General features: G+C 47.4%; 1 protein-coding gene across 1 annotated transcript in view; it reads right to left on the bottom strand.

The window, feature by feature from the left end:
* Positions 1-26,902, bottom strand: part of znf526 (zinc finger protein 526) — a 32,811-nt gene extending 5,909 nt beyond the window's left edge. Inside the window, exons 1-7 of the mRNA XM_083661346.1 lie at positions 26,606-26,902; positions 25,665-26,174; positions 22,490-22,647; positions 5,594-5,689; positions 5,229-5,490; positions 3,950-4,508; positions 2,941-3,082 (exon numbers count right to left, since the gene is read on the bottom strand). Coding sequence (XP_083517472.1) covers positions 2,941-3,082; positions 3,950-4,508; positions 5,229-5,490; positions 5,594-5,689; positions 22,490-22,647; positions 25,665-25,953 — 1,506 coding nt within the window. The 5' untranslated portion in view covers positions 25,954-26,174; positions 26,606-26,902. The remainder of the gene's footprint in view (positions 1-2,940; positions 3,083-3,949; positions 4,509-5,228; positions 5,491-5,593; positions 5,690-22,489; positions 22,648-25,664; positions 26,175-26,605) is intronic.

Here is a 26,902-nt window from a genome sequence, read left to right as displayed (position 1 = left end):
TCACAGTGGGATTTATGATATCACTGATGATGTCACAGTGGGATTTATGACATCACTGATGATGTCACAGTGGGATTTATGACATCACTGATGATGTCACAGTGGGATTTATGACATCACTGATGGGATTCTTTTTCTTTTCTTTAACCCGTCTACTACGTTCGGCGGTTTATAAAAAATGATATATTTATTTGTAATTGAATGTATTTCCGGTTTTGACTGTATTTAACCGTGATGTCCGCCTACTGTGGCACAACACTGAAGAAGGCCTACGCGCTGAAACTTGTTTGTTGCTGTGCTGCTGCCCCAGACTAAGGTATTAAAACCTCTAAAAGGACTTTTTTTGTGTGCTGGCTTTTCTGTTGTGACTTGATATTACATGTGCCCTGCACCGAAGTTGCATAGGCTCTTTCACACACAGATCGCGCAAAAATTGCCGTTTAGGAGTCCCGCAAAGCTCGCACCCTCGCAACAGAAATTGCTTTCACACAGAGCCAAGCAGCACGGCCACATTCCCGTGCTGCTGTGTACTTTCAGGTGAAATCCCCTGCTCCCGGATTGAAAGGCGAGCGGAGGGATTTCCTGCTCCTCCTAGCCCAAATGAATATTTTCATAGGTTAGTGTAGCCTAGGCTACTGTATGATGAACGAATTCATTCAACAACAAGACTTCCCTCCTTCTAGTCCGCTGAGCAGGGAGGATAGCTGCACTCGCATGGTGGGCAGATCGATATGGTGTCCTACTAAAATTGGAACGATACACGACCGCCCGCATATCAAACAGCTGCAGTCTGCATAATGTTCGTCGGGGGAATAGTATAGGCTATAAATGCACATGACTACTTAACGTTAGTAGTTTTTGTAAGGGAATGCACAGAGCTGATTTCGAGAGGGAATAACCTCAGACCAACTCGGGCATAAAGCCTAACCGCACGGAGCATTCCTCCTGGCGTCCCTGCAGTCATGATTGTATAGGCTACTTTTTTTACTTTCACTCCTGCACTTTCTTGATACATGAGGTGATTTCCCCTGTAATTTTTTTATGAATGAGCTGACCATTCGCACCTTTTCCGGCTCGCTGCGACGACGCTTTCAAATGGAGGCGGGTTGCCAGGTAACCCGGCGCTGTTACTACCTACCGTCGTGGGACAAAAGGCGTAAAACAATTGTCCACCAAAGCGCGTTGACGACTTTCACATCGGAGGCGCGAATCCTATTTTCCGTGCATTTTTCGGCTTTCAAGGCCGGTGTGAAAGAGCCTATAGTTTTTTGGAGTGTGCTCGCTTTTCACTTTTTCCCACAGTGGGATTTATGACATCACTGGGATTTATGACATCACTGATTATGTCACAGTGGATTTATGACATCACGGATGATGTCACAGTGGGATTTATGACAGCACTGATGATGTCACAGTAGGATTTATGACATCACTGGGATATCACAGTGGGACAGAGAAACAGACAGACAGAGCCCCTGCTCCCATTTATATACTGATATATATATATATATATACACATATATATATATATACACATATATATATATATATATATATATATATATATATATATATATAGATGTCATCAGTGATGATCTCATCATGAGGTGATTCATAGTAGATCGGGTGCAGCGAGGGAGAGAGACTGAGGGAGAGGGGGAGAGAGACTGAGGGAGAGGGAGAGAGAGGAGAGGGGGAATATACTGAGGGAGAGAGAGGAGAGGGGGAAGAGACTGAGGGAGAGAGAGAGAGAGACTGAGGGAGACATTGTGCGTGCGGTGCACCAATAGGGCAGGCAAGGTCACACAGCAGCCGAGCTGCGGGCAAGGCCGCGCAGCGGCTGAGCTGCGAATGTGAGCTGCAGGATGGGTGAGCCCACGCAGCGGGTGAGCCTAGGAATCGAGCACGCGTAGCGCGCAAGATGCCTAGTATTTATATATTTATGAAAGAGAGCAAGTGGGCAATCTCTCTCTGTCTGACATCACTGATAGGCACTGCTGATGTCATAGGCATTGTGACATCATCAGTGCAGTGTTTTCGCCCTCTGCAGTCACAATGTCTATGACATCATCAGTGATGTCATCAGTGACATCTTTACTCACCAAAATCATCTTATGACATGCCTGATGATGTCATAGGTACTGATGATGTCATAGGCATTGTGACATCACTCGAGCAATACGCAGCAGCTGAGCTGCGATGTAAATGCGAGCTGCAGGGCGGGCGAGCCTAGGAATCGAGCGCGCGAGATGCCTAGTTATTATAGACCTTATTCGCTAACCCTGGACGGCACCATATTGTTGACATACCGTCCTGCGCGCACACAGCGCTGCAGCTGACAACTAGTAACAGCCTTATTGTCGTTTCTGTTCCATTACAAAATAGCGATGGTAATGACAGCAATAAAAACCCCACAGTTGTTGTTTGTATGCTGCCGTTAATGCCTGTAATAATAAACAAAAGAAAAAACGAGGTGAACAGACTTTGCTGTGAGGAGCTGTCAGAAAGTTTCACCTGTCTCAACTAACTATCCACACATCTCCTGTGCTGCTGACGTATCCTCCGTCTCGCTCCCTTCACGTCTGTGGACGGTAGAGATAGAAACAAACCACGGGGACTTTATTGCTGTCATTACTACAGCCATGCCTAACGCAGGTCACCATCCGAACACAATTGGAACGATACAGGTAACGCTAACAGCAGCTAGCTTCCTATAAACACTGCTCCACATAGGCCGTCACTTGAGAGCTGCTGCGTTATGTCGACAATATGGCGGCGGTGGGCGTGCCAGTACGTGAGTGACGTCAATCGAATAAGGTCTATTATTATTATTGTTCACGTTATTATTATTAAGTCCACCACCAAAATGTTTATCACCAAAAACAAAGAGGCAACATGAAGCTACTAACAAACTGGAGGAGCATAGGTTAATTCTGCTACCATGGGAGGAGGAGTGGTTGTCCCAGATGGGAAGGTGTCGCGGTTGAGGTGGGTGCGACGGTGGTACAGGTACTTGGTCATGTTGGTGAACGTCTTGTTGCAGAACTGGCACTTGTGCAGCGGGTCAGCAGTGTGGGACTTCCTACAAAGCACAGAGAGAGAGAGAGAGATGACAGTCTTGTCAGGTGATCACAAGCTAACACTGTGGCATCATACAACAAGTTATCACTGACGGCCAAAGAATTCACTGTTCATACGGATTGTGGTAGAATTGTTTTGCTAGCAGTTGAACTTAAAGTCCCTGGAAACCAAAATCCACAAAAACCTTCTAACTATTAAATTTAGGGTCTTATGTGAGTAATTGTGTGCCTCAGAAAAGAGAGAGAATTACTTTCAACCCTAACCCCAAAAATCGACACTTTTCTACAAGGTCTGGATTTCCACTTCCTCATTGAAGAGAGCGGTGCGCGCGGTGCTAAAATGCATGATCTTATCACGTCATAAGATTTGATCGAATCACACACACGCATGCACGTGCGCACACACACTGACACACACACAGTAGCGCTGTGCACTCGCACAGCGCTACTGTGCTCACCCATCCAGTGCGAGTGCACAGTTTCCTTCTCTCTCTCTCTCTCCTTCTCTCTCTCCCCGTTAACGGAGAGAGAGGTCTCCTCCGAGCAGGTCTCCTCCTCCGAGAGAGAGACCTGCTGCAGACGGGACATGCCCACACAGTCCGCGGGAGAAAATACACTCTAAAAACTAATTGATTCTCATGACTTTTGCCATGACTGTCAAACCTAAATTTATATACTTTGCAACGTTCATCATCGTTCAAATTTGGCTGGTGGCTTATTAACATAGGTTCCTGTGATGTGATGAACTCAAAATGCTAAATAATAAAAAAAAAAATATTTCTGGTTTCCAGGGACTTTAACATCCCACCACGAAAGTTCAGTGCGCATGTTTTCTTTCAACAGTGTTGGGGGTTGGGGGTGTAAATGACCTGTGCATGATGAGAGTCATCTCCGTGGTGAAGCCGTGGCCACAGTCCACACACAGGTACCTGGCCACCCCGGAGTGAGTCCTCATGTGTGTCTGCAGCGACGTGGCCTTCTTGAACACCTTGCCGCACTCGGGGCACTCGTGCGTGCCCTGCTCGTGCACGCGTTTGTGAGCGGCCAGTCGGTTGATGGAGGTGAAGGTGCGGTTGCAGAGCTCACACTGCTGGGGCTTGCCGCAGACCATCGCTTTCTTCTCCACGACTCGAAGCTTGACCTCCTCCGACGACTTCTCCACGGGGTCGTCCTTCAGTCGCACCTCCTCAAAGCCGCTCATGACGCCCGCCTCGCCGCTCTCTTTGTCCTGACCTAGGAAGTGCTCCCCCTGGTGGTGGAGGAGGTTCTCCGGAGTCTCGAAGAGGAGCGAGCACTCGGAGCATTCGTACGGGTGGATGACCGTCGCCTCGGCGGTCTGCTGCTGCTGGGTGTCATCCTGGAGGACAGCGGGGGCCAACCTTAACTCCAGTCTCTGAACGCCATTCTGCAGGACCCCCAGCTTTCCCACTGCGAGGGATGTAACAACACATCGTGAGACAAATCGAGACAAATGTCGTGCGAAGATTCAAATCGGTGAGATAAAAAATGTCGCAATGCCTTTTTCAGCTTTTCTTTTTATAAAGAAAAGGAAATATGCATTCATTGCAAAGTTTGTGTTTTACAGTTATATCCTACCTCAGAAATAAAAAGGGATTCTTTAATTTGATAAAGAAAAGATAAGAAAAAATCGTTTTTGTCTAAGAAATAATTAAATTAATCTTTTTCAGTCATAATTGATCTTCAAGCTCATTTTTGTGGGGGGGCAGAAGTTTTGTGAACTCAGTATCGTGGATCATATCGAAATCATGAGTTGAGTGTAGGGGTGCACTGATCGATCGGCAAGCAATCTGTATCCGCCGATTTTGACCTCAAATATGCGATCAACTGATTGCCGATATTTCGGCTGATTGCCGATATTTTTTTATATTATTTTTTTTTTTATAAAAAAAAATCCCTATCACTAATCAGGCTTTCCAACGATATAAAATACAATGCCAATTGGTATTATTAAAGGGGAGAAATAATCGACCGAAATAACGTTTCCAAACTTTTTTTGAGGAGTTTATATATCGTTGATCGGTGATGATCGGTTGGGCAGATATTTCCCATAGGCGATCGGCAATCGGTGATCGGTGGCAAAAAACGTGATCGGTGCACCCCTAGTTGAGTGCATCGTTACTTCCCTACCCGCTCTCGAAGAGCCTCGCACCAGCGCGGGCAGCAGAGGGGGCAGCTTGCTCCGGCGCGGGCTGGGCGTGGTGGAGCCGTCGGCCAGAGCCTGTGCTGTGAGGATCTGCAGGTGCATGGTGGCTGAGCCGGGGGTCGGGGACACCGTGGGCAACAGGCAGGAGGAGCGGGCGGGTGCAGCGAGTTTAGGGACGGGCTGACGTTTCTTCTGTTGCCGCCGTTGCTGTTGTTGTTGCTGCTGCTGCTGCTGCTGGGCGAGCACCTGAGGGAGACACAGAGCAATGTCAAGAAAAGAAGCGTACCATTCTGAAACGTCCAAATCCCTTCATCCCACTCTCAACCTCATGCCTCCGATGTGTATTTACCTGTGCCAAGATCTCCCCGGCCTGCTCTTCACTCAACACATAGTTCTGCACACTGCTCAACGGGGTGATGGTGCCATCAGGCTGCAGCACGTACTCCTGTTGTCAGGGAGGAGGAGAGCAGACGTCACTCAAATGAATAAACATAAAGCATACCTGCCATCAGTGTGCGAACTATACTGTGACTTTCGGGGGAGCCGACTTTTTCACCTGGGGGGGGGGGGGGGGGGGGGGGGGTGCAACCGGACGTGCGCGCGACCCGGTGCGGACAGCTGCTTGCGCGTGCCTCAGAAAGGACTGCCTCCCTTCAACGTTCAGTCTCTCCAAGAGAGAAAAGCGCGCTGCGCACACAGAGAGGGAGGGAGGTGAGAGAGCACAGAAAGGCTCTCCATACAGCATCCGCAAGAACATGATATCTCTGCCCAACACTTTTATCCACTCCATAACGCACATGTCCCACTCACTGTGAAGTTCCTGACGCATTCCATCTCACAAACAGTCCTCCATATGCGGGAGGACTCAGAGGTAGGCTATTCCAGCTTCACCTCGTCGTCACTTTTTCCACATCTGCGTTTGAAGTAGTAGTGACTTGTTGCTGTTCAACTGACGGCTGCTTCCATTTCTTCGTGAATGTAAAGTTTGTCAAACTGCCTTGTTTTCTTTTTGACATCTTGCTGTTGTTTTAAATCTGACCTGCCCGCGTGAGTGACGTTTGATTTGCACCTGCGCCGCCACGCTTCGATGTGGTGATGATAAGAATAACATGCATGTCGGTATAGGGGCTTACAGTGAATTTGACAGTGATTGAGCACACTCTGAATCATACGATTAAAATAGCGTAATTTTACGCATTATTCACTATGAAGGTACAGAAAAAGAAATAGAAAATACATGGGGTAATATATATTAGTCAATCATTTAGAGACCCCCCCAAATTTCACAAGTCATGTTTTCAGGGGGTCTACTATTTCTTTAAGGGGAGCCAAAGCCCCCCCAGCTCCCCCGTAGTTCGCACCCTGCCTGCCATGCCAAACACAAACAAGCCGTATATTCACATATATTCACCTTCCTCATGAGAAGTGTGTCGGAGGCTGAGCAAGTCAGCAAGGCAAATGGCCGTGCTAGTAGCCAAAAAACATTTATTTAATGTGTTTTATGTAAATTTTAGATGCTGACTTTTGATCACATCTTTTGTACATTTTGTATGTTTGTTTAATTTAATTACCGTAAATTCCGGACTATAAGCCGCGGCTTTTTTCCCGTTTTTTGGCCTTTTTTGCCCCCTGCGGCTTATATAACGGTGCGTCTTATCTATGGATTTTTTCAAAAAAAAAAAAAAAATCTCTCTTTTTTAGCACTCTTTCTAACTATAAATCCACTTCTGTTTTAATTTCCTCTCTTGCCCTCTTTTAACAACATAACATAACATAACATAACACAACACAGGTAAGCAGAAAGAAAAAGACGAAGCAATCACGCCATGAATGAGGAAATGACTCACCTGCTGGAGGCTGGAGATACACGCTTGGGCTAAACTTTTACTCCGTGAAACACTATCGATTAAGTCCGACATCGCTCAGAGGTTTTGAGCAGCTTGAAAACAAGTTTGAAAACGTGCAGAAGTCCATCCACTCACTCACTAAAGAAACTAAGGCAACCGTGAACAGAGTTTATAATGCGGAAAAGCGCATCCGCGCACTGGAGGACAAAAACAACACAGTGAGTCCGAAAATGGATAAAATGCAAAATCGAAACCCTGCACACGCAGGTTGATGACTTAATCAGCAGGAGTAAAAGAAATAACATTCGCCTGATCAATGTAAAAGAGGAGCTGAGATTGGTGACATGGACGCTTTCGTGGCAAAATCCTGTGTTACATCCTGGACCTGAAGGAAGGCGAGAAACCACCAGAGGTGGACAGGGCACACCGGGCGCCTCGGCCACGTCCAGACCCCGGCCTGCCACCGAGGGCCATCTTCATCTGCCTACTCCGCTGGCCCGACCGTCAACTCATCCTCCAGGCTGCGGGGAAGAAGCCCCTCACCTGGGAGGGTACGCGCTTTTTCGTCCGGCAGGACCTCTCCGCGTTGGTGCAACAGAAACGCGCAACATACAACAGCATCATCGAGTCAATGGATATCGCTTTGGCGTACTGTACCCAGCGAGACTCGTCATAACCAGACCGGACTATCTTTAGCACTCTTTCTAACTATAAATCCACTTCTGTTTTAATTTCCTCTCTTGCCCTCTTTTCACCACACCGCGGACACTGTGTGCCCAGCGGCGGAACAAGAGCTCAAAGTGAAACTGCCGAATATCTTTTGAGTTGGACTGGTCAATAGTACTGTGAGTAACTAAAATAAAAAAATAAAAAACGGAATTCTCTCTTCTTTAGCACTCTTTCTAACTATAAATCCACTTCTGTTTTAATTTCCTCTCTTGCCCTCTTTTCACCACACCGCGGACACTGTGTGCACTGTAAAAAAAACAAAAAATACCACAATGTGTGATTTTGTCTGGGGATTAGTGACCTGACTTTTGTTTTGTTGAAATGTTAATAAATGGGAGCTTCCCCAAACAGCCATCTCTTTCCCGACAATCCCCTCTGTGCACGAAGCCTTACATATGGTAATTAAACATCAAAACACCCGCGGCTTATAGACCGGTGCGGCTTATAGAAGAAAAAAATAGTCACCTTTGAAGGTGCGGCTTATAGACCGGTGCGTCTTATAGTCCGGAATTTACGGTATATCATTATTTTTACTGTGAGCTATGAATTTAAGACTAGTTTAAAAGTGATTTACTATACATCCTTGGATTTATTCTATTAATTTGGGGTGTAGGGTTATATGGGGGGGGGGGGGGGGGGGGGGTGAGGACGTTGAGGGTAGGCCATTTGGCGATACCAGCAGCAGGGGCAGCAGGGGGGGAAATTGGCCAAGAACAATTGGGGAGAAAATGGGGGGAAATCAGAAAAAGAAAAAGAAAGAAACTGCAGAAAGCCAATGTATTTGTCTCTACACAACTAAAGGAGATAATCATTAAAAAAATGGTAGTGTTTTCCCCACAATTCTACAGGCCTGGCGGGCCTGCCAGGCCAACGACGCCCCCGCCAGGCAAAAAAAAGGGGTGAAAAATTAAAAAGCAAACAAAAAAAATTGTTCCTGCTCTCCCCCAAATTTCAATAAACCTTTATGGCATATTATTACAATACAACGATACTGGTGTTGACAGTGTTGACAGTGAAGAAGATGCCAAATCATTCAAAACAATAAGCATTTTGCTTTTAGGAGTATCGTGCCAGCATCGTTTTGCCGCTGTTCCAAAACGTGTCAACGTGTGTGGCTGCCTGGGAAACGCACATCCCATAATACAACTGTTCGCATCGCATCCCATAATAGTATGATGATACTTGGGATGCCATTGTGAACATAGATGCGAACAGGTTAGCTAAACGTTTAGCATCGCCAGCGAGGCCCCCCCCCCCACCTTCGCGATCGGAGTACGTTTTGAAATCCCTCCAGGCCTGAAACTTTTTCTAGGGGAAACACTTGAATGGGTTTCACTTTGGTGCAGTTTAACTGCAGTCTATATGCGCAGCATGACCTGAATGTAATAAATATAAAATTGGAAACTTAATCATCTCTCTTGGCCATGGCTCAAACTCGGTAAGACCTTTTAAAAGTGTCATAATCACCCAGAGATTCTGTGGAGAGCTGGTTTTTGGATTTTTGGAAAATTGCCTGAAACTAAAATGCTGCATTTGAGTGCTGTCAAAAATAATTGAGTCGAGCACACATGAATGACTCAGCAAAGTGGTAAAATACTGAGCAAATGGGAATTTTCAACGATACCGAGTTGCCAAAGACGTGACTTTAGGGAGCAGAGAGCATGGAGGCCATATCAACAACTGATGGTATTGTTTGGTACTCTATAGTCTCGGTTTCCAGATGTTTGGTGAGCGGCGCCAACAGCGCCACCTAACCACCAAACGTCTGGGAATTACATTGTCAAAATCTGTCTCTTCGAGCCCGGGGAGAACGGCCGGCAGCAGACACGCCTACATTTATTATTAGAATTTTATTTGGTAGCGGCAATGCAATGTTTCATAGTTCCAATATAGAGCAAGACACTGATGTGCTGCAAAGAGAGTTTATACCTGTCGTTTATTTTACAATAATCTTTCCTACCCGGAAGTGGTCCGCTTGCTACTGTGAAGTCATCAGACAGCAGGCTCTGTAACGTTAGCCTCGGGAGTCAGGCTTATCGCTGGGGGAAAGACCTCTAGCCGCCGGGGCCGGATGAAACACGTCCTATTAACAGGTTATGTTTGTTCCTAAGTGATTAATATGTTTCTCCGCAAACGCGATGATGTTTTGCGAGACACCGGTTCTGCATGAGCGTCACTGCCCCCAGAAAGCAGGCCCGCCCACAACACTCATGATTGGTTGTCCGATGCAAGGCTTCCAACAGCGCCACCTAATGTTATGCAAAGATTTAAATAGTAATATTCTCAGTCTTAAGGTAGTGAAACGGATTAAGACTGAGAGCTGAGTCTAGGTACTCTATGTAAATAATTAGTACTGAACAAATCTATAACTTTTAGCTCATAAATTAATTAAAAACATACATTAAATACTTGATTCACAGCACAAAGTGGTAGCGCTCGACTTAAAAGTAATTCAACAGTCACTACAAAACAAGTTTGTTACAGGAGCTATTTTGTTATTTTCCACCAAAAGCACTTGAGTACGCTAAACTAATGCACTTATAACAAGTCCTATTGCGGAGGTCTTTGTTGGCAGTCAGGCCTGCACATCGATCACTAAAGTAAAGCAGACTGACAAGTATTCAGATTTACAGTTGTTGGACTATTGCCTACTTTGCTTTCAGAATAATCACACTATTTTAGAGAAGTAGCCTCCCATTACCTGGTGTCAGCTGGTTTGTCAGGTCTGTCATAACGAGGCAGAACAACTTTCTTTGGCTGTCTGGGATCGACTTTTTGGCTAAAAACAAAATGGCAATTCACTTCATGATCCTCTTCAGCAATAACTAACGGCAAACCAACATCTGGTATTAAAGCAGCTACGAGCAAGATTTTCGATTGTTATTAAACAGTCTAAATTTAATATAGAAGAAAGTAGTGCCCTGTGCAGAGCTGTGCTGCTAGTCCCGGGTGCAGCTGGAGCAGGAACAGCAGAAATAGCAGTCGTGAGGAAATCCAGCGCACACCAGGTCTTTAGAATAGACTTCTTTTATTTAAGTTGCATAGATATGGCGAACAACGCGTTTCGCTGTTGCTTCATCACGTTTTTCCACGTTTCGCTGTTGCTTCATCAGGTTCGCTTTTAAAGCGAACCTGCGAACAAGCAGGTTTGCGTTGTTCGCCATATCTATGCAACTTAAATAAAAGAAGTCTAAATTTTATTATCGATGCATCACATCTTACATCTTAACTCATTCACCGCCAGTTTAGGACTGCCAATATTTAGCACAGGCCAAAGATTTTCATAATTGTTGGTCATCTTTCAAGACCCACAGTAAATTATCTATTAGCACCAGAGTGATTTGCAATACCTCAAAATGAAGATGTACGTCTCTGGGTTCACCAGGGAAAAAAAAGTGAGCTTTTAGCATGTTCTGTACTCTACTTATAGCCATTTATATACACCCTGTTTTCCCCCAAAATGTCTCTCTGAGAAAAGAAATTGCAGAAAATGGCATTTATGTATTTATGCACACAATCTCATGCAGAACTCGCTCTCAATTCTTTTATTTTGAACTGTATTGACATCAGACATGTAAATATTATTCGTTAGGACACAAATGACAAAAAAAAATATATATATATATATATATATACCGTAAATTCCGGACTATAAGCCGCGGCTTTTTTCCCGTTTTTTGGCCTTTTTTGCCCCCTGCGGCTTATATAACGGTGCGTCTTATCTATGGATTTTTCCAGCAAACGGCCACTCGGGAACCTCCAAAATCTATGGATGTTGGTATGAGGCAGAACGAGAGCAAGACAGACATTATGAGAGCGAGACCCTGATTGGATGATGTTGCAAAAAATGTGCCTCGCGACCTGATTGGAGCACTGTGCCACTACTCTCTCTCAGCCACTACGGTAAAACACCCTCCCTCCTCCCTCGCTCCGGGGGGAAAAAGGCAGCGATTGAGCTTGAAAGACAGTCTGAATGAAATTGAATGTAACATTCCCAATTCTATGTATTACATTCTAAAAAACTAACAGCAACATTTTGGAAGGCTAAGCCACACAACTAGCTCGTTGTAATCTAACATCATGCTTCAAAAGATGGAGAACTGGCTGTGTTACGACGATGGCGGCGATTGAGCCTGAAAGCCATGTCTGAGACAGTAGCGAGACAGGAACAACAACAGCAGCAGCAGCAAAGGATCATGCACAAACCCGAGACGAAAGGGACTGTCCGTCAGGGCGCGGACGACTGTGTCAGCAACTCCCTCCCGACTACCAGGAGAAAATTACAAACTTCGGCGAATTCACACAAAGAAAGATCAAGGAATATTCCATCGGACCGGAGCAGATCATAAATATGGATGAAGTGCCTTTGACGTTCGACCTGCCTCTCACTAGGACTGTTAACAAGAAAGGTGAATCGTCCATCACGTTGAGAACCACAGGTCACGAGAGAACGAATTTCACTTGTGTTCTTGGCTGCACAGCAGCTCCCGCCGATGGTGATTTTTAAGCATCTCACAATGTGTGATTTTGTCTGGGGATTAGTGACCTGACTTTTGTTTTGTTGAAATGTTAATAAATGGGAGCTTCCCCAAACAGCCATCTCTTTCCCGACAATCCCCTCTGTGCACGAAGCCTTACATATGGTAATTAAACATCAAAACACCCGCGGCTTATAGACCGGTGCGGCTTATAGAAGAAAAAAATAGTCACCTTTGAAGGTGCGGCTTATAGACCGGTGCGCCTTATAGTCCGGAATTTACACATGAAGTGCTTTTTTTTTTACATTCAACAATACAGTTTACTCGGTGTGAGTGAGTGTGCAGACAGACAGACAGACAGACAGACAGACAGACAGACACACCGACAGACAGACAGACAGACAGACAGACACACACACACACACACACACACACACACACACACACACACGATCCCCCTTTTAGATTTCTAACCCCACATATGATAAGCAATAACCACGCCCTGTGGCGCTGGGATTGGCCAGGAGCAACACTGGAGGGCACGCAGCCCAGCGATTACATGAACCAACTGAATAGCTCTTGAGAAAGGACAGCGGGCTGCTCTGACTCCCGCTTCTGCCTTGTGCCTTGCTGTTGTGTGTTTATTTTGCACCCTTCCTCGTCCATGTCTCCCTGTCATATCCCCTGCTATCTGATCGTTCCCGTTTTCCCCTCGGCTATTCAACACGTCCTCACCGCCCTCGCAAACTGATCGATCATTTCCTCATTCCTCCGATGATCAAACACATCTCTTGATTACTTTCTCCCGGCTGGCACAGAGGAAGGCGACTCCAGCTTGTGCAGCGCGCCGAGGCGCGTTTCAATGGCGTTTCTCCTGTCTGCACAAGGAAGCGTTACCAGTTTTCTGCTTTTCCTCCTGCTCAATTTCAAAACAACAGCTGCGGTATGTGTTTGTTCAAGTGTTGTCTTAGATGATAGGGACCTGATACCATGTGACAGGCTGGGGAAGTGTTTAAACTACGCCCTGCAGTAATAAAAACAAAAACACGTCAAACACGTCATTGGCGGGGAGGGCTATTTCTGATAACACGTCAAAGACGTCATTGGCGGTGAATGAGTTAATAGTAGACGAGACCAACGCCGAGTAGTCTCGCTTGAACCCCGAGTGAATCGGCCAGTGTTGTCTTTAGGGCTGGGTTCAAAAAATCGATTCTCCGATTTTTAATCGATTTTTATTTTAATCCTCGATTAGCGATTCATATGTCCAGAGATCGATTTTTTTTTAATTTTTTTAATTTTTTTATAAACAGGCTAACATATTATGCTGTGTGTGGTAGTTGAAACATAGTTTCAAGTTGACGTTTATTTATGTTTGTAGTTGAAACAAACATAAATACTGTAGGCTACATAAATGGAAATGTTTGATCATTAATATCTACTTTTAGAAATGATATAGGCTGAAATCAAATCACTGTGCATAATTGTTAAAGTGTCTTTATTGACAGATGAAAAGGCTGTTATTTACCCTTTGTCACCACCTGGTGAGTAAATATATGTGTAACTAAAACCATTAAAATTGACAACAGGTCTGCAACTTTTTTTCCCCATGTATCTACTTGGCTGGTTGGGAACCCCTGTGTTACATAACTGGACAGTCATGTAATTCAAGGTACAGCTCAAAAAACACGTTTTGGTATCACTAACCAAATCAATATTGAAATTGATCGAATCGGAATCGAATCGAATCGAATCGAAATTAATCGATTCGCAACCTTGTGAATCGGAATCGAATCGATTCTTGAAATTTGAACCAATACCCAGCTCGTTGTAGTTGTAGCTAGTTGTCTTGATGATTAGTCTGTCTGCGGCCGGGGCAGATCAGGAAGTGAAATGAAACGGTTTGCGGCAGCCACTTCGGCCATAACCACAAAATAACAAAATTACTTCCAAACAAACTGTTAGAATATAACGAGAGATGTTCGCGAGAGTAGCAAGCCCCCTGCATGGCGTTCTCCTTGTTTATGGTCTGTTGCTAGGCAGAGCGAAACGGTAGAAGGCAGGCAGCTGCCGTAAACCGTTTCGTTTCACTTCCGGGTTTATCCGGCCCGCCGGTAGACAGACACAGACTCTATAATCATCAAGAGAGCAATCTCCGATTCACACGGCTTTGGTCTCAGCTGCTATTATAGGTAAGATGTGATGCATCAATATTACATTTAGACTGTTTAATAACAATCGAAAATCTTGCTCGTACCTGCTTTAAGAGGATGTGAATTTGAAAGCCTAATATAGCCTACATCTTTACCTATTCTAGCACATTATCTACGGTTTGTGTAATTGATTCTGCTCAATGACACCAACATTAATTTCAAGGGGCAACCTATTTCAATAGACTATTAATTAACTGTGTGAAGATATTAGTTCCTGTTCCTCCTAATGATCTGTTAGTGCCACCAGTTAGTTAGTCTGGAGCCCTGCAATCAATCAGCTAATTAAATGACCAATGGTGCTTTGTGAGAACCGAGTTTGGGAAACTTTGAGCTATGCTGCTCCTCCTTTCTCCTGGAAACTGCTCCAAAAAGATTTGAAATTACACTCCCTCATTAGGATGGATCGTTTCAAAGAACAAATTGGACAACTGCTGGCAAAGGAATCCTCATGTTTTTAAATGTATATGTTTATGTTTGTTGTTGTTTATATGTTTATAAAATACTTGAACTAGGCATGTGTAACGGTGTTGTGTAGGTGGTACTTGCAGAAACCCATGTTAGGGGCTTGTCCAGGGGTGGATACGAACCACCGACCTTCAGCTTGGGAGTCAAAGACACTAACCGCTCCCTTGGCGGAGCTGATTAACATGCCTTTATAGACGGTTTTCACCAGCTGCAACCCCACAGCACTTCCTTTTCCTCAGCTTCTTCTTCTGTGTTTTATGGCGGTTGGCATCCTTAAATGTTGCATTACCGCCACCTGAATTGTATCAGCTTCACAGTGCTAACTATTGACAGTGTCCACTTTCTCAGCTGTTCAGGGGAAAACACTGACATAGCCTACTTCTATTTCTATTTTTTATTTTTGCTATGTAAACGTTTAAATGTAAAGATAGGCCTATGCGTGCAATAACGTACTGATAGTCAGCTTACTCTGTAACATGTAGCTTTTTTTAGCCTCTCAGGCTAGCTCTGGGACGCAATCTTTTTTTTTCCCATGATGGTGAAGGCTAGGCGAAGGCATGACCCGCCCCTCTCTGCCTCTAATTGGCTGACTGCACTCGGCTGCTCTCGCCTGCTTCCCAGGCGAGCCAGAAGTCATCTCAAACGAGCCATTATAGCCTATACTTTCATTCAATGTCACAATGCTGCGGGGGGAAGTAGGCTACTTCATAGCTTAACTATGAAAATAGTGTCGGCTGTTTATGGCCCTTTCTGCTGCAGCATGTTGAAGAAATAAATGTTCAGTTTGAACAACACCCATTCTGGTCATTATAGAGCAAGATGATCGCTTCCACTACCAGGGCCGCCCAGAGAGATGGCAGTGCCCCTGGAAGGGTCCAGCCACTATGCCCCCCCCTCCCCCGCACGCGCTTTACTCATATCAACGCTGCAGCTTTCGGAGGTGACTGAAAAATGTTTGTTAACAGATTATTATTTGGGTCTAAAGCCCTTGCCTGCTCCCGCTGGCAAGGGCTGGCAACCGGTGATGGCATTTTGCCATCACCGGTCTTGTTTTGTTTGCTATCACCTGTCTGTGTTGTGTGTTACACCATAAATGGTGCCTGCGCTGCTGCCCCAAGCAAAATGGTCTGCCCCAAGCCTTGTTCTTCTTCTTCTTCTTTTGGCTTTCCGGCAGACTAGATGCCTTGCGGCACATTGCTGCTTCTCACTGCACTGGTCGGATGGGGGATTACATCAGAATGGCACTATTTTCCACAGGAGCACTCCTGCCCAAGCATGCCTTGTTACTGCTGCTGTGTTTTGTGTATTTGTTTCGACTCCTTGCAAAAAAAATAATTTAGTTGCCGCATTTTCAGGATGGGAGATATATTTTAGTGTTAAAAAAAAGATAAATAAAAAATTGCCTGGCTCCAGCGCCCCCCCTAGTGGCGACGCCCCTCGAAGCTTACCCCTTTACCCCCCCTTATGGGCGGACCTGTCCACTACACAACACTGTATTTACGTAGGCTACGTTACATGGGGTGGCTTTAGCTCAGGAGGTAGAGCGGGTCGGCCAATGACGCAAGGGTTGGGTGCCCCTCTGCTGGGCAGAGGGGCACTTAGCCTGGGTGACTGTGCCCAGCGGGGTGGTGCCGCTGGCCGCGCTCTCCTCCTCTCCTCTCCTCTCCTCCTCTCCCCTCCTCTTCTCTCCCCCTCTCCTCTTCTCCCCTCTCCTCCTCTCCTCTCCCCCTCTCTCCTCTCCTCTCCCCTCTCCCCCTCTCCTCTTCTCCTCTCCCCCTCTCTCCTCTTCTCCCCCTCTCCTCTCCTCTCCCCCTCTGCCCTTCTCCTCTCCTCTCTCCCCCTCTCCCCCTCTCCTCTGGTTCTCCCCTCCTCTTCTCCCCCTCTCTCCTCTCCTCTCCCCCTCTCCTCTTCTCTCCCCCTCTCCTCTCCCCTCCTCTTCTCTCCCCCTCTCCTCTGGTTCTCCCCTCCTCTCCCCTTCTCCTCTGGTACCCCCCACCCACCCCGGTCCGCGGTGGCCTTTTATACACGTTCCCAAACAGCGCAGGACAACGCGATTGGCTGACTCAGATTTGAATCTGAGCCAGCCAATCGCTGTGCCCCATGACCGGATGGACCATATATGGACTTCCCCCCCCCCCCCCCCCCCCCGAGTGGCTCGTGCTATCATAGCTGCTGACTGCTGGCATCTCCCCCTCTCTCCTCTTCTCCCCTCCTCCTCTCCTCTCCCTCTCTCCCCTCCTCTTCTCCCCCTCTCCTCTCCTCTCCTCCTCTCCTCTCCCATCCTCCTCTCCTCTTCTCCCCTCCTCTCCAATCCTCCTCCTCTCCTCTCCAATCCTCCTCCTCTCCTCTCCCCCTCTCCTCTCCTCTCCCCCTCTCCCCTCTCCCCTCCTCTTCTCCCCCTCTCCCCTCTCCTCTCCCTCTCCTCCTCTTCTCCCCCCCTCTCCCCTCTCCTCTCCCTCTCCTCCTCTTCTCCCCCTCTCTCCCCCTCTCCTCTGGTTCTACCCTGGTTCTCCCCTCCTCTCCTCCTCTCCCCCCCTCTCTCCTCCTCTCCTCTCCTCTCCCCCTCTCCTCTGGTTCTGCCCTCCTCTCCCCTCTCCCCCCCTCCTCTCCCCTTCTCCTCTGGTACCCCCCACCCACCCCGGTCCGCGGTGGCCTTTTATACACGTTCCCAAACAGCGCAGGACAACGCGATTGGCTGACTCAGATTTGAATCTGAGCCAGCCAATCGCTGTGCCCCATGACCGGATGGACCATATATGGACTTCCCCCCCCCCCCCCCCCCCCCCGAGTGGCTCGTGCTATCATAGCTGCTGACTGCTGGCATCTCCCCCTCTCTCCTCTTCTCCCCTCCTCCTCTCCTCTCCCTCTCTCCCCTCCTCTTCTCCCCCTCTCCTCTCCTCTCCTCCTCTCCTCTCCCATCCTCCTCTCCTCTTCTCCCCTCCTCTCCAATCCTCCTCCTCTCCTCTCCAATCCTCCTCCTCTCCTCTCCCCCTCTCCTCTCCTCTCCCCCTCTCCCCTCTCCCCTCCTCTTCTCCCCCTCTCCCCTCTCCTCTCCCTCTCCTCCTCTTCTCCCCCCCTCTCCCCTCTCCTCTCCCTCTCCTCCTCTTCTCCCCCTCTCTCCCCCTCTCCTCTGGTTCTACCCTGGTTCTCCCCTCCTCTCCTCCTCTCCCCCCCTCTCTCCTCCTCTCCTCTCCTCTCCCCCTCTCCTCTGGTTCTGCCCTCCTCTCCCCTCTCCCCCTCTCCTCTCCCCCTCTCCTCTGGTTCCCCCCACCCACCCCGGTCAGCGGTGGCCTTTTATACACGGTCCCAAACAGTGCCGAACAACGCGATTGGCTGACTCAGATTTGAATCTGAGCCAGCCAATCGCTGTGCCCCATGACCGGATGGACCATATATGGACTTCCTCCCCCCGACTTCCTCCCCCCAGTGGCTCTGCTATCATAGCTGCTGACTGTTACTGCACTATCCGTCAGATCCCTTTGCAATACCAACCCTGTGCAATCCATAAAGGTACATGGACGTTACTCTGCAGAAACTACAGTAACAAAATCACAAATTGCTCTGTTTTTGGAGCTCTGCATGTCTGTGTTTGTCTAGTTAATGCGTTAATGTTACCATTTACCATTTAATGTTAGCTAACGGCTAACATTCGCTAGTTAGCCAACCAACCAGCAGCTAACATTAGCTAGCTGGCCTCTCCCCCTCTCTTCTCTTCTCCCCTCCTCCTCTCCTCTCCCTCTCTCCCCTCCTCTTCTCCCCCTCTCCTCTCCCCCTCTCCCCTCCTCTCCCATCCTCCTCCTCTCCTCTCCCCCTCTCCCCTCCACTCCTCTCCCCTCCTCTTCTCCCCCTCTCCTCTCCTCTCCTCTCCCCCTCTCCCCTCCTCTTCTCCCCCTCTCTCCTCTCCTCTCCCCCCCCTCTTCTCCCCCCCTCTCCCCTCTCCCCTCTCCCCCTCTCCTCTCCCCTTCTCTCCCCCTCTCCTCTGGTTCTCCCCTGGTTCTCCCCTCCTCTCCTCCTCTCCCCCCCCTCTCTCCTCTTCTGTCCCCCTCTCTCCTCCCCTCTCCCCTCTCCCCCTCTCCTCTCCCTTCCTCCTCTCCCCTCCTCTTCTCCCCCTCTCTCCCCCTCTCCTCTGGTTCTCCCCTGGTTCTCCCCTCCTCCTCTCCCCCCCTCTCTCCTCTTCTGTCCCCCTCTCTCCTCCTCTCCTCTCCTCTCCCCTCTCCCCCTCTCCTCTCCTCTCCACTGGTTCCCCCCACCCACCCCGGTCAGCGGTGGCCTTTTATACACGGTCCCAAACAGTGCCGAACAACGCGATTGGCTGACTCAGATTTGAATCTGAGCCAGCCAATCGCTGTGACCCATGACCGGATGGACCATATATGGACTTCCTCCCCCCGACTTCCTCCCCCCAGTGGCTCTGCTATCATAGCTGCTGACTGTTACTGCACTATCCGTCAGATCCCTTTGCAATACCAACCCTGTGTAATCCATAAAGGTACATGGACGTTACTCTGCAGAAACTACAGTAACAAAATCACAAATTGCTCTGTTTTTGGAGCTCTGCATGCTGTCTGTGTTTGTCTAGTTAATGCGTTAATGTTAGCTAACGGCTAACATTCGCTAGTTAGCCAACCAACCAGCAGCTAACATTAGCTAGCTGGCCTCTCCCCCTCTCTCCTCTTCTCCCCCCCTCCTCTCCTCTCCCTCTCTCCCCTCCTCTCCCCCTCTCCCATCCTCCTCTCCTCTCCCCCTCCTCTCCCCCTCTCCCATCCTCCTCTCCTCTCCTCTCCCCCTCTCCTCTCCCATCCTCCTCCTCTCCCCCTCTCCCCTCCACTCCTCCTCTCCTCTCCCCCTCTCCCCTCCTCTTCTCCCCCTCTCCTCTCCTCTTCTCTCCCCCTCTCCCCTCCTCTTCTGCCCCCCTCTCCCCTCTCCCCCTCTCCTCTCCTAGTTAGCCAACCAACCAGCAGCTAACATTAGCTAGCTGGCCTCTCCCCCTCTCTCCTCTCCCATCCTCCTCCTCTCCTCTCCCCCTCTCCCCTCCACTCCTCCTCTCCTCTCCCCCTCTCCCCTCCTCTTCTGCCCCCCTCTCCCCCTCTCCTCTCCCTTCCTCCTCTCCCCTCCTCTTCTCCCCCTCTCCCCTTCTCTCCCCCTCTCCTCTGGTTCTCCCCTGGTTCTCCCCTCCTCTCCTCCCCTCTCTCCTCTCCCCTCCCCCTCTCCTCTGGTTCTGCCCTCCTCTCCCCTCTCCCCTCTCCCCCTCTCCTCTGGTTCCCCACATGGTCCCAAACAGTGCCGAACAACGCGATTGGCTGACTCAGATTTGAATCTGAGCCAGCCAATCGCTGTGCCCCATGACCGGATGGACCATATATGGACTTCCTCCCCCCGACTTCCTCCCCCCAGTGGCTCTGCTATCATAGCTGCTGACTGTTACTGCACTATCCGTCAGATCCCTTTGCAATACCAACCCTGTGCAATCCATAAAGGTACATGGACGTTACTCTGCAGAAACTACAGTAACAAAATAACCAATTGCTCTGTTTTTGGAGCTCTGCATGTCTGTGTTTGTCTAGTTAATGCGTTAATGTTAGCTAACGGCTAACATTCGCTAGTTAGCCAACCAACCAGCAGCTAACATTAGCTAGCTAGCTTACCGGAAGCGATATTTTTTTCGGATGATGGCGAAGGCATAACCCACCCCTGGCCCTCTCTGCCTCTGATTAGTGGCAGCGTTATAAACCATAGATATGACTATATTAAAAACATAAACACACTGGCGTCTTTCATGCAGGCTAGCAAGCGTAACTGCTGTCTGTCTGTCTGTCTGACCTTACCCCGCTAGCCGGGCGCTTCTCGCTCATACTGAGCACATTAGCGCCCGGCGAACGTCACGCATTTCCCATTTTACACTGTGCCATTTTCACGTCTAGGTCTAAAAGCCGGCTCCTACCTGAGTCTTCCTACCCAGCGTGTGCACGTCTTTCCGACAGGGGTGGTTGTTATGGCAACTATCAACAACAACAACAACAACTACTACTACTAACTACTACAAGACATAAAGACCGAAATAGGCTACCTTGTTTTAATGTGTCTGTCGCTAGTTGGCAGCCATTTTCAAAATAAAACGTCAGTATGAATGAAGTTTGGCAACATTCAGAATTAAGCTACACACTGCGGCCAACTTCAGTGACATGTTCATAACGTTACTGCTGCGAGGAGCCGATGGCTGTTACCCGGTCGGCATTTAACGTTAGTTACAAAAGCACGTCGACAGTGTTTTCTCACTGCCAGTAGCCTAACTACAGTAGGGTTTGACAGATAGCTAGTCCGACCGGTGTCAGCACAGTCAGCGCTCCCGGGCCTCGCTGCTTGTTAAAGATTTCCAATAGGCGTTATTCTGATAAACTGGTCACATATATGTTACGGTCTCACCCGACAAATATTAAAACTTTAAAACAGTTTGGGGTTTTTTTAGCTTGAAAACAGCTTTTTGGCAAGTCCAAATGACTGCGGTAGGCGTACTCTACTTCCGTGTTTAAAACCGGAAAAACGATTACGAAATGACGTCATGCAGAAGCGTCCTTGTATGGGCAAAGAATAAGGTGAATAGGAGGTGAGGAGAGGCGTTGCCAAACTGGCAACACTGTTGTATGCAAATTGACATGCAAATTGTCCGTTTAACCGACATGCTTAACCGATCAAAGACGTTCTCGGCGGTTAACCGTCGACATCCCTACCCTGCAGCTCTGCTGCTGCGTGGCCTCGCCTGCTCTATTGCGGGTGTGTGTTGCACACAAAATGTTATTGACACCGGTGATAAGAGGGCAGGATCTGGAGAGGGACCCTCTCCATAAGACCCGGTATAATGGCATAATAGTCAGTTAAGTAGTGCTGACTGTCAATGCTGTTTGCCTCTGGTTTTCAGTGCCTTACCAGCGTGGTCTCCGTGTTGCTGTGTGTGTCAATTAGGGCTGTCACTTTTTCCCAAAATAAAGTTCGAACAAACTTTAATTGCCCGCAAAATGTTCGAATATATTCAACGTTTTTTGGTTAATTCATTTTTTTCTTTTTTGCAGGCCAGGTCACCGGGCATCGGCCCGACGTGTTAGCTTGGACGCTCACAGTCACAACACTGCCTCACAAACTTGGCTGCATCCAACTCGAGACAACTTTTCAGACCCTGGAGACAATCTTTCTCAGAAGAGACTAACGCGACAAATCTGGAGACTTTTTCTGACATGGGATTAACATTACCAGCAAGCAGCAGTTGGTTAATTTTGGTTAATAAAAATAATAAAAATAATAATAATAATAATAATAAAATAAAATAAAAAATCGAACAGGTCAATTATACATTCGAACATGCCCTCCTCCCCCACATTCGAAGTTAAATTCGAATTTCGAATAAAAAGTGACAGCCCTAGTGTCAATGCTGTTTGCCTCTGGTTTTCAGTGCCTTACCAGTCTGGTCTCTGTGTTGCTGTGTGTGTCAGTGCTGTGTTGGCTGTGGTTTGCAGTGCCTTACCAGCGTGGTCTCCGTGTTGCTGTGTGTGCTACTCCTGCTGTGCGTCTGTCTGTGCTCCATCCAGATCTCAGGTGAGTCGAACAGAGCCAGGCAGTCCAAACACTGGTACTGGACCGCCTCTGAGCCGGCCTCCTCCGTCTCCATGACTTCACACAGCTCTGGGGAATGGTTGTACAAACACACAGTTAGGCTACATTCACACAGCAAACCTTAGTGCTCGAATCTGATCGCTTCCCCCCTAAAGCTGTGTTCACACCGAGATATTTATTTTTCTCTCTGTCGCTCGATTCAACCCTTTGGAATCGCTCTGTCGCTCTGTTTAAATCGCTCGTCAACAGGCACACGAATTGACGGACATCTGGGGGCTATAATGTTACGCAATGTCATGATGTTTGTCCACTACGAGCCACCGTAGTTGTTTACAAGCTAAGCCTATCAGCGTGCTCCTAACGCGAGCTCTATACCGGTAGTACAGACTTCACTTCATGTCAGCTCTCAGCCTGTCAATCAGCTGTCAATGCGGTTTGTTGCCACACAATAAACCAGCGGTTTGTTCCAAGCCAGTGTGATCCTTGACTCACTCTCACACGGCAGCCAATCAGCGTTGAACAGCGAGCGACTGATGCCAGCGTCATTTCGCTCGAGTTGGGATATTTCATCTCGGACGACGAGCGTATTTTCTCCCTATCGCTCTGTCTCTGTCGCTCGGACGCCCAGCGATTTTTCTCCCGGGCGAATTTACGTTCCATCGCTCGTTGACTCAGGTCAGTCTTTTTCATGTCTGTGTGAACAGTACCTATATATATACCTTATGAGTATTGGGGGTGACACTTGAGCGAAACTTGAGAGGTCGTAATGGCTTTGCAATGCCAAACAGGTAAGATGTGCTAACCCTCCCGTTGCTAAGCCAATACAAGCCGAATCCTACTCGCTTTCTCGCGGAGACGGGTCACCTGTAGTGAGTGTCTTGCCACCACAGTCTTGTGGAGAGGCGCTGACGGATGTAGTTGAAAGTAGCCATTGACATCCTGAAATTTTTTATGAACTCTGTTTCAGTGTAGGCATGCATTTCAAATTTAAATTGTGGCTATCTTTCTCCTCCTCGCTATCATCTGCTCCCGTATTCACTGGCTTCCACTGCACAATAACTTGTCAATTAAACCGTAAACAACAGATGAAACAACATCGTCAGCTACTGCCATGTTTACTGCCGTCTTCTTCCGGGTGTAGGTAGAACAGCAGTGTGCTGCGTGTGACGTTATTGTTGTTCTTCTGCGCATGCGGGTCACTTCATGTCCGTGACCTGTTCACACTGGAGTCTGATATGGGCCACTTTTTAAAAAGTCTGTGTGAACAGCCACACAAAAAATCTGATGTGAGCAAAAAAATCTGATTCGAGCAATAAGGTTTGCTGTGTGAATGTAGCTTTAGTTAGGGCTGGGTTAAAAAGTGTGATTTTATCTATACGAATCAATATTAATTTGAAGGAACTGATATTGTTTCATAAATCCATTTAATATGCTTTTCCCGCTGGCCACGGATGCTTGATGCGTCAACCCCGTTAGACTTGTGTGGTCTGGTTCTTAGCGCAACGAGATCTCCTAAACATCTGTAAACATTAATATTTTAAATAATGCACCCGGTTAGAATGTTCCTTGTACAATTTACAGCGTTCGCTTTCCGAGAATCTCTTTCATATCCAAGCAAAATTGGTATTGTAACTGAAATATCGATATTGAATCGCCTCGTATCGAAAATCAAATCCTTGTGTATCCAATCGGGAAATCAGTGGCGAATCGATACTCTAGCCCTACAGTGTATGTGTATGAAGTGACAAAACAGTTGAAATGAGAATTTACTTTGTTATCTTTTAATGTGACAGCGATATTATACTATGCAAAGGGTTTTAATCTAAGTTATTTGTTGTTAAAATTATTGCAGGTGATGATTGCACAGAATACCACAATGGTGCATCATGTACAGACAATTTTTATCATCTCATACATACACTTACTCTCTCTCTCACTCTCACACACGCGGGCAATATAGCAATACTGTATTATCAATATTGATCATTGTGATATTAGACTAGAGATAGTCTTTGATTTTGGATATCGAATATCGTGATATGGTATAAGTGTTGTCCTAAAGGCCGCATCATTTTCTGAATTTACCAGAAGTTCTAGCTGTTCTATTATTTGCCTTTACCCACTTAGTCATTATAGCAATGTTAATGATGATTATTTCTTAAAAAAAGAATAACAATAAAAATCTAATTGTGAAAATATTTTGTGAAAGCACCAATTCATAGCTTTCAAGGGGCGTTACGTGCTGCCGGGAACGCCCACCTGGCGGTCAAAAAACAAACTTGTTCATTCGCTGCCAGCCAAGTCGACTAGTTTCTCACGCAGTGTTTGTTCAGCCGTTTGTACACACGTCTTTGCGGCCAACATTTCCTCAAAGGTAAGCTCAAGTAACGTTACAATAATGATTAAAATACCCCGTTAACGTTACTTGAGCTTACCTTTGATGAAATGTTGGCCGCAAAGACGTGTGTACTTTGATGGTAGCCATTTGCCCTCCCCAGCGACTGAACCACGTCTAATTGCACAAATCCACAACCTCCTCCTGTCTGAGTTTTCTTTCTCCGACGGCATTCTGTAAAAGCACAAGCCAGGCGTGTCTCCTCGTCGGTTTAGTGCAACCGATAGCACAACAGGTAGGCTATGCGGCACTTTGGCTGAACAAACAGCGTGAGTCGACTCGCAGGCAACGGAATGAACAGGTTTTTTTTTGACCGCCAGGTGGGCGTTCCCGGCAGCACGTAACGCCCCTTGAAAGCTATGAATAGTCAGGGAAGGAAACCCTGTCTTTGCATTTATTTTGATCACAGTATTGTTTTAAAGTCCTTATGACATCTCACATGTAGCTTTGACTTACAACTGAACATTTAGGCCACTTCATGGAAAATAATGAAATATGCATCACCGTTCAGCCTAAAAATACAGAGATCTCATTTTTGGTTGTACTCTTCAGTAACTTGCAAAAATAGTCTTTACCCAACATGAAAAGGAATCATGATAAGATCGTGGATCGGGATCCTGCCTGTTTTTTTATATATATATATATTTTTGCCATATCGCCCACCCCTACTCTCTCAAACCCCATCTCTCACCTTGGTGCTCCACCTCCATCCCAGCCTCTCTCATGTGCATCTCCTGGTGCTGCAGCAGCTCCTCTGGGTTCATGAGCAGGGTGCCGCACTCCAAACACTGGTACTGCTGGGTCTGTCCCATCTCCGTCATGCCCTGGATGGTCACCAGGGTCTCCCCCGCCTCGCCATCCCCTTCCAGCCCGGTGTGGATCTGCTGGTGGATCAACACCTCCTCCAAGGTGTTGAAGATCTGGTGGCACTCGCTGCACATGTACTGGTGCTCCACATAAACGTCCTCTTCTTCAGCCATGATTGTGGAGTGTGTGTGTGTGTGTGTGTGTGTGTGTGTGTGTTGTCTTATTCAAGTAATATGCGTGTCATGAAAGAAGATGTGACTTGCTGATTAGATGTGAACTTTATATTGTGTGAGAGTGACCACAAGGCTGAGGTGGCCAGTGTCAACCTTAAAAATTGCACTATAGGGTCTGTTTCTCTTTTTCCCCCGTCCAGAATGTCAGTGCAACAGCAAATCTGTAGGAAAATAGGAACAGATAATAATTGATCAACATAATGTAATAACATGATGTTGATTGGCATGGCAAATATGATCTGAATGGCAAATATCTGCTCAATAGTGGAAAAACAGTCATTATGTGCAAACTTCCACATTGCACATGACTATGACTGTCTGCAGCATAACGTAAAAAGTATGGTTACATATATCTCATTGTGTATCTCAACAAAGTCCAGAGTATTGATAGAAACGGTCTGCGACAGCCAGGCACACAAGACAATTGCAAACTTCAAAAGTAAATTTGAAGGGCCTTGAGCGCAACGATCATTCAATAAGAGCTATATTTATGTTTGTTTCGCTTACAAGTGTGCGTTCCATAGCTGCGTTTACAGTGTAGTGTGATTGCATATGGAGAGCTGTTGGCGGCGCTCCCTCTGATATTACAGACCTGTTTCTCTCGGGCACCGCGGTTTCCTGAAAGCGGCTCCCCGGTTCGAGGCGGTCGTCAGGCGGCGCTACCCACTTTTCCCCGCAGCTCTCCGGCTACAGCGACAGGCCCTCTCTTCTCCTCTCCCTACCGCTCATCTACTCTCGTTGGATAATCCCTTGTGCGGTCGTCACCCGTCCCTCACACAACAAACTCGCCTTCTGTTGCTCCGTTTTTCTCAACTGTGGCCTGAAAAGCGTCGATCTAAACGGGTGTCCATGGTAAATTAGCCATCAATGCGTGAAATAAAACGTTTGC

The sequence above is a fragment of the Poromitra crassiceps genome (assembly GCF_964638095.1).
Source record: "Poromitra crassiceps genome assembly, chromosome: 26".
Taxonomy (NCBI): Eukaryota; Metazoa; Chordata; class Actinopteri; order Beryciformes; family Melamphaidae; genus Poromitra; species Poromitra crassiceps.
Note: the sequence above shows the minus strand (reverse complement) of the source record. Positions and strands in the feature narration are given on the sequence as shown.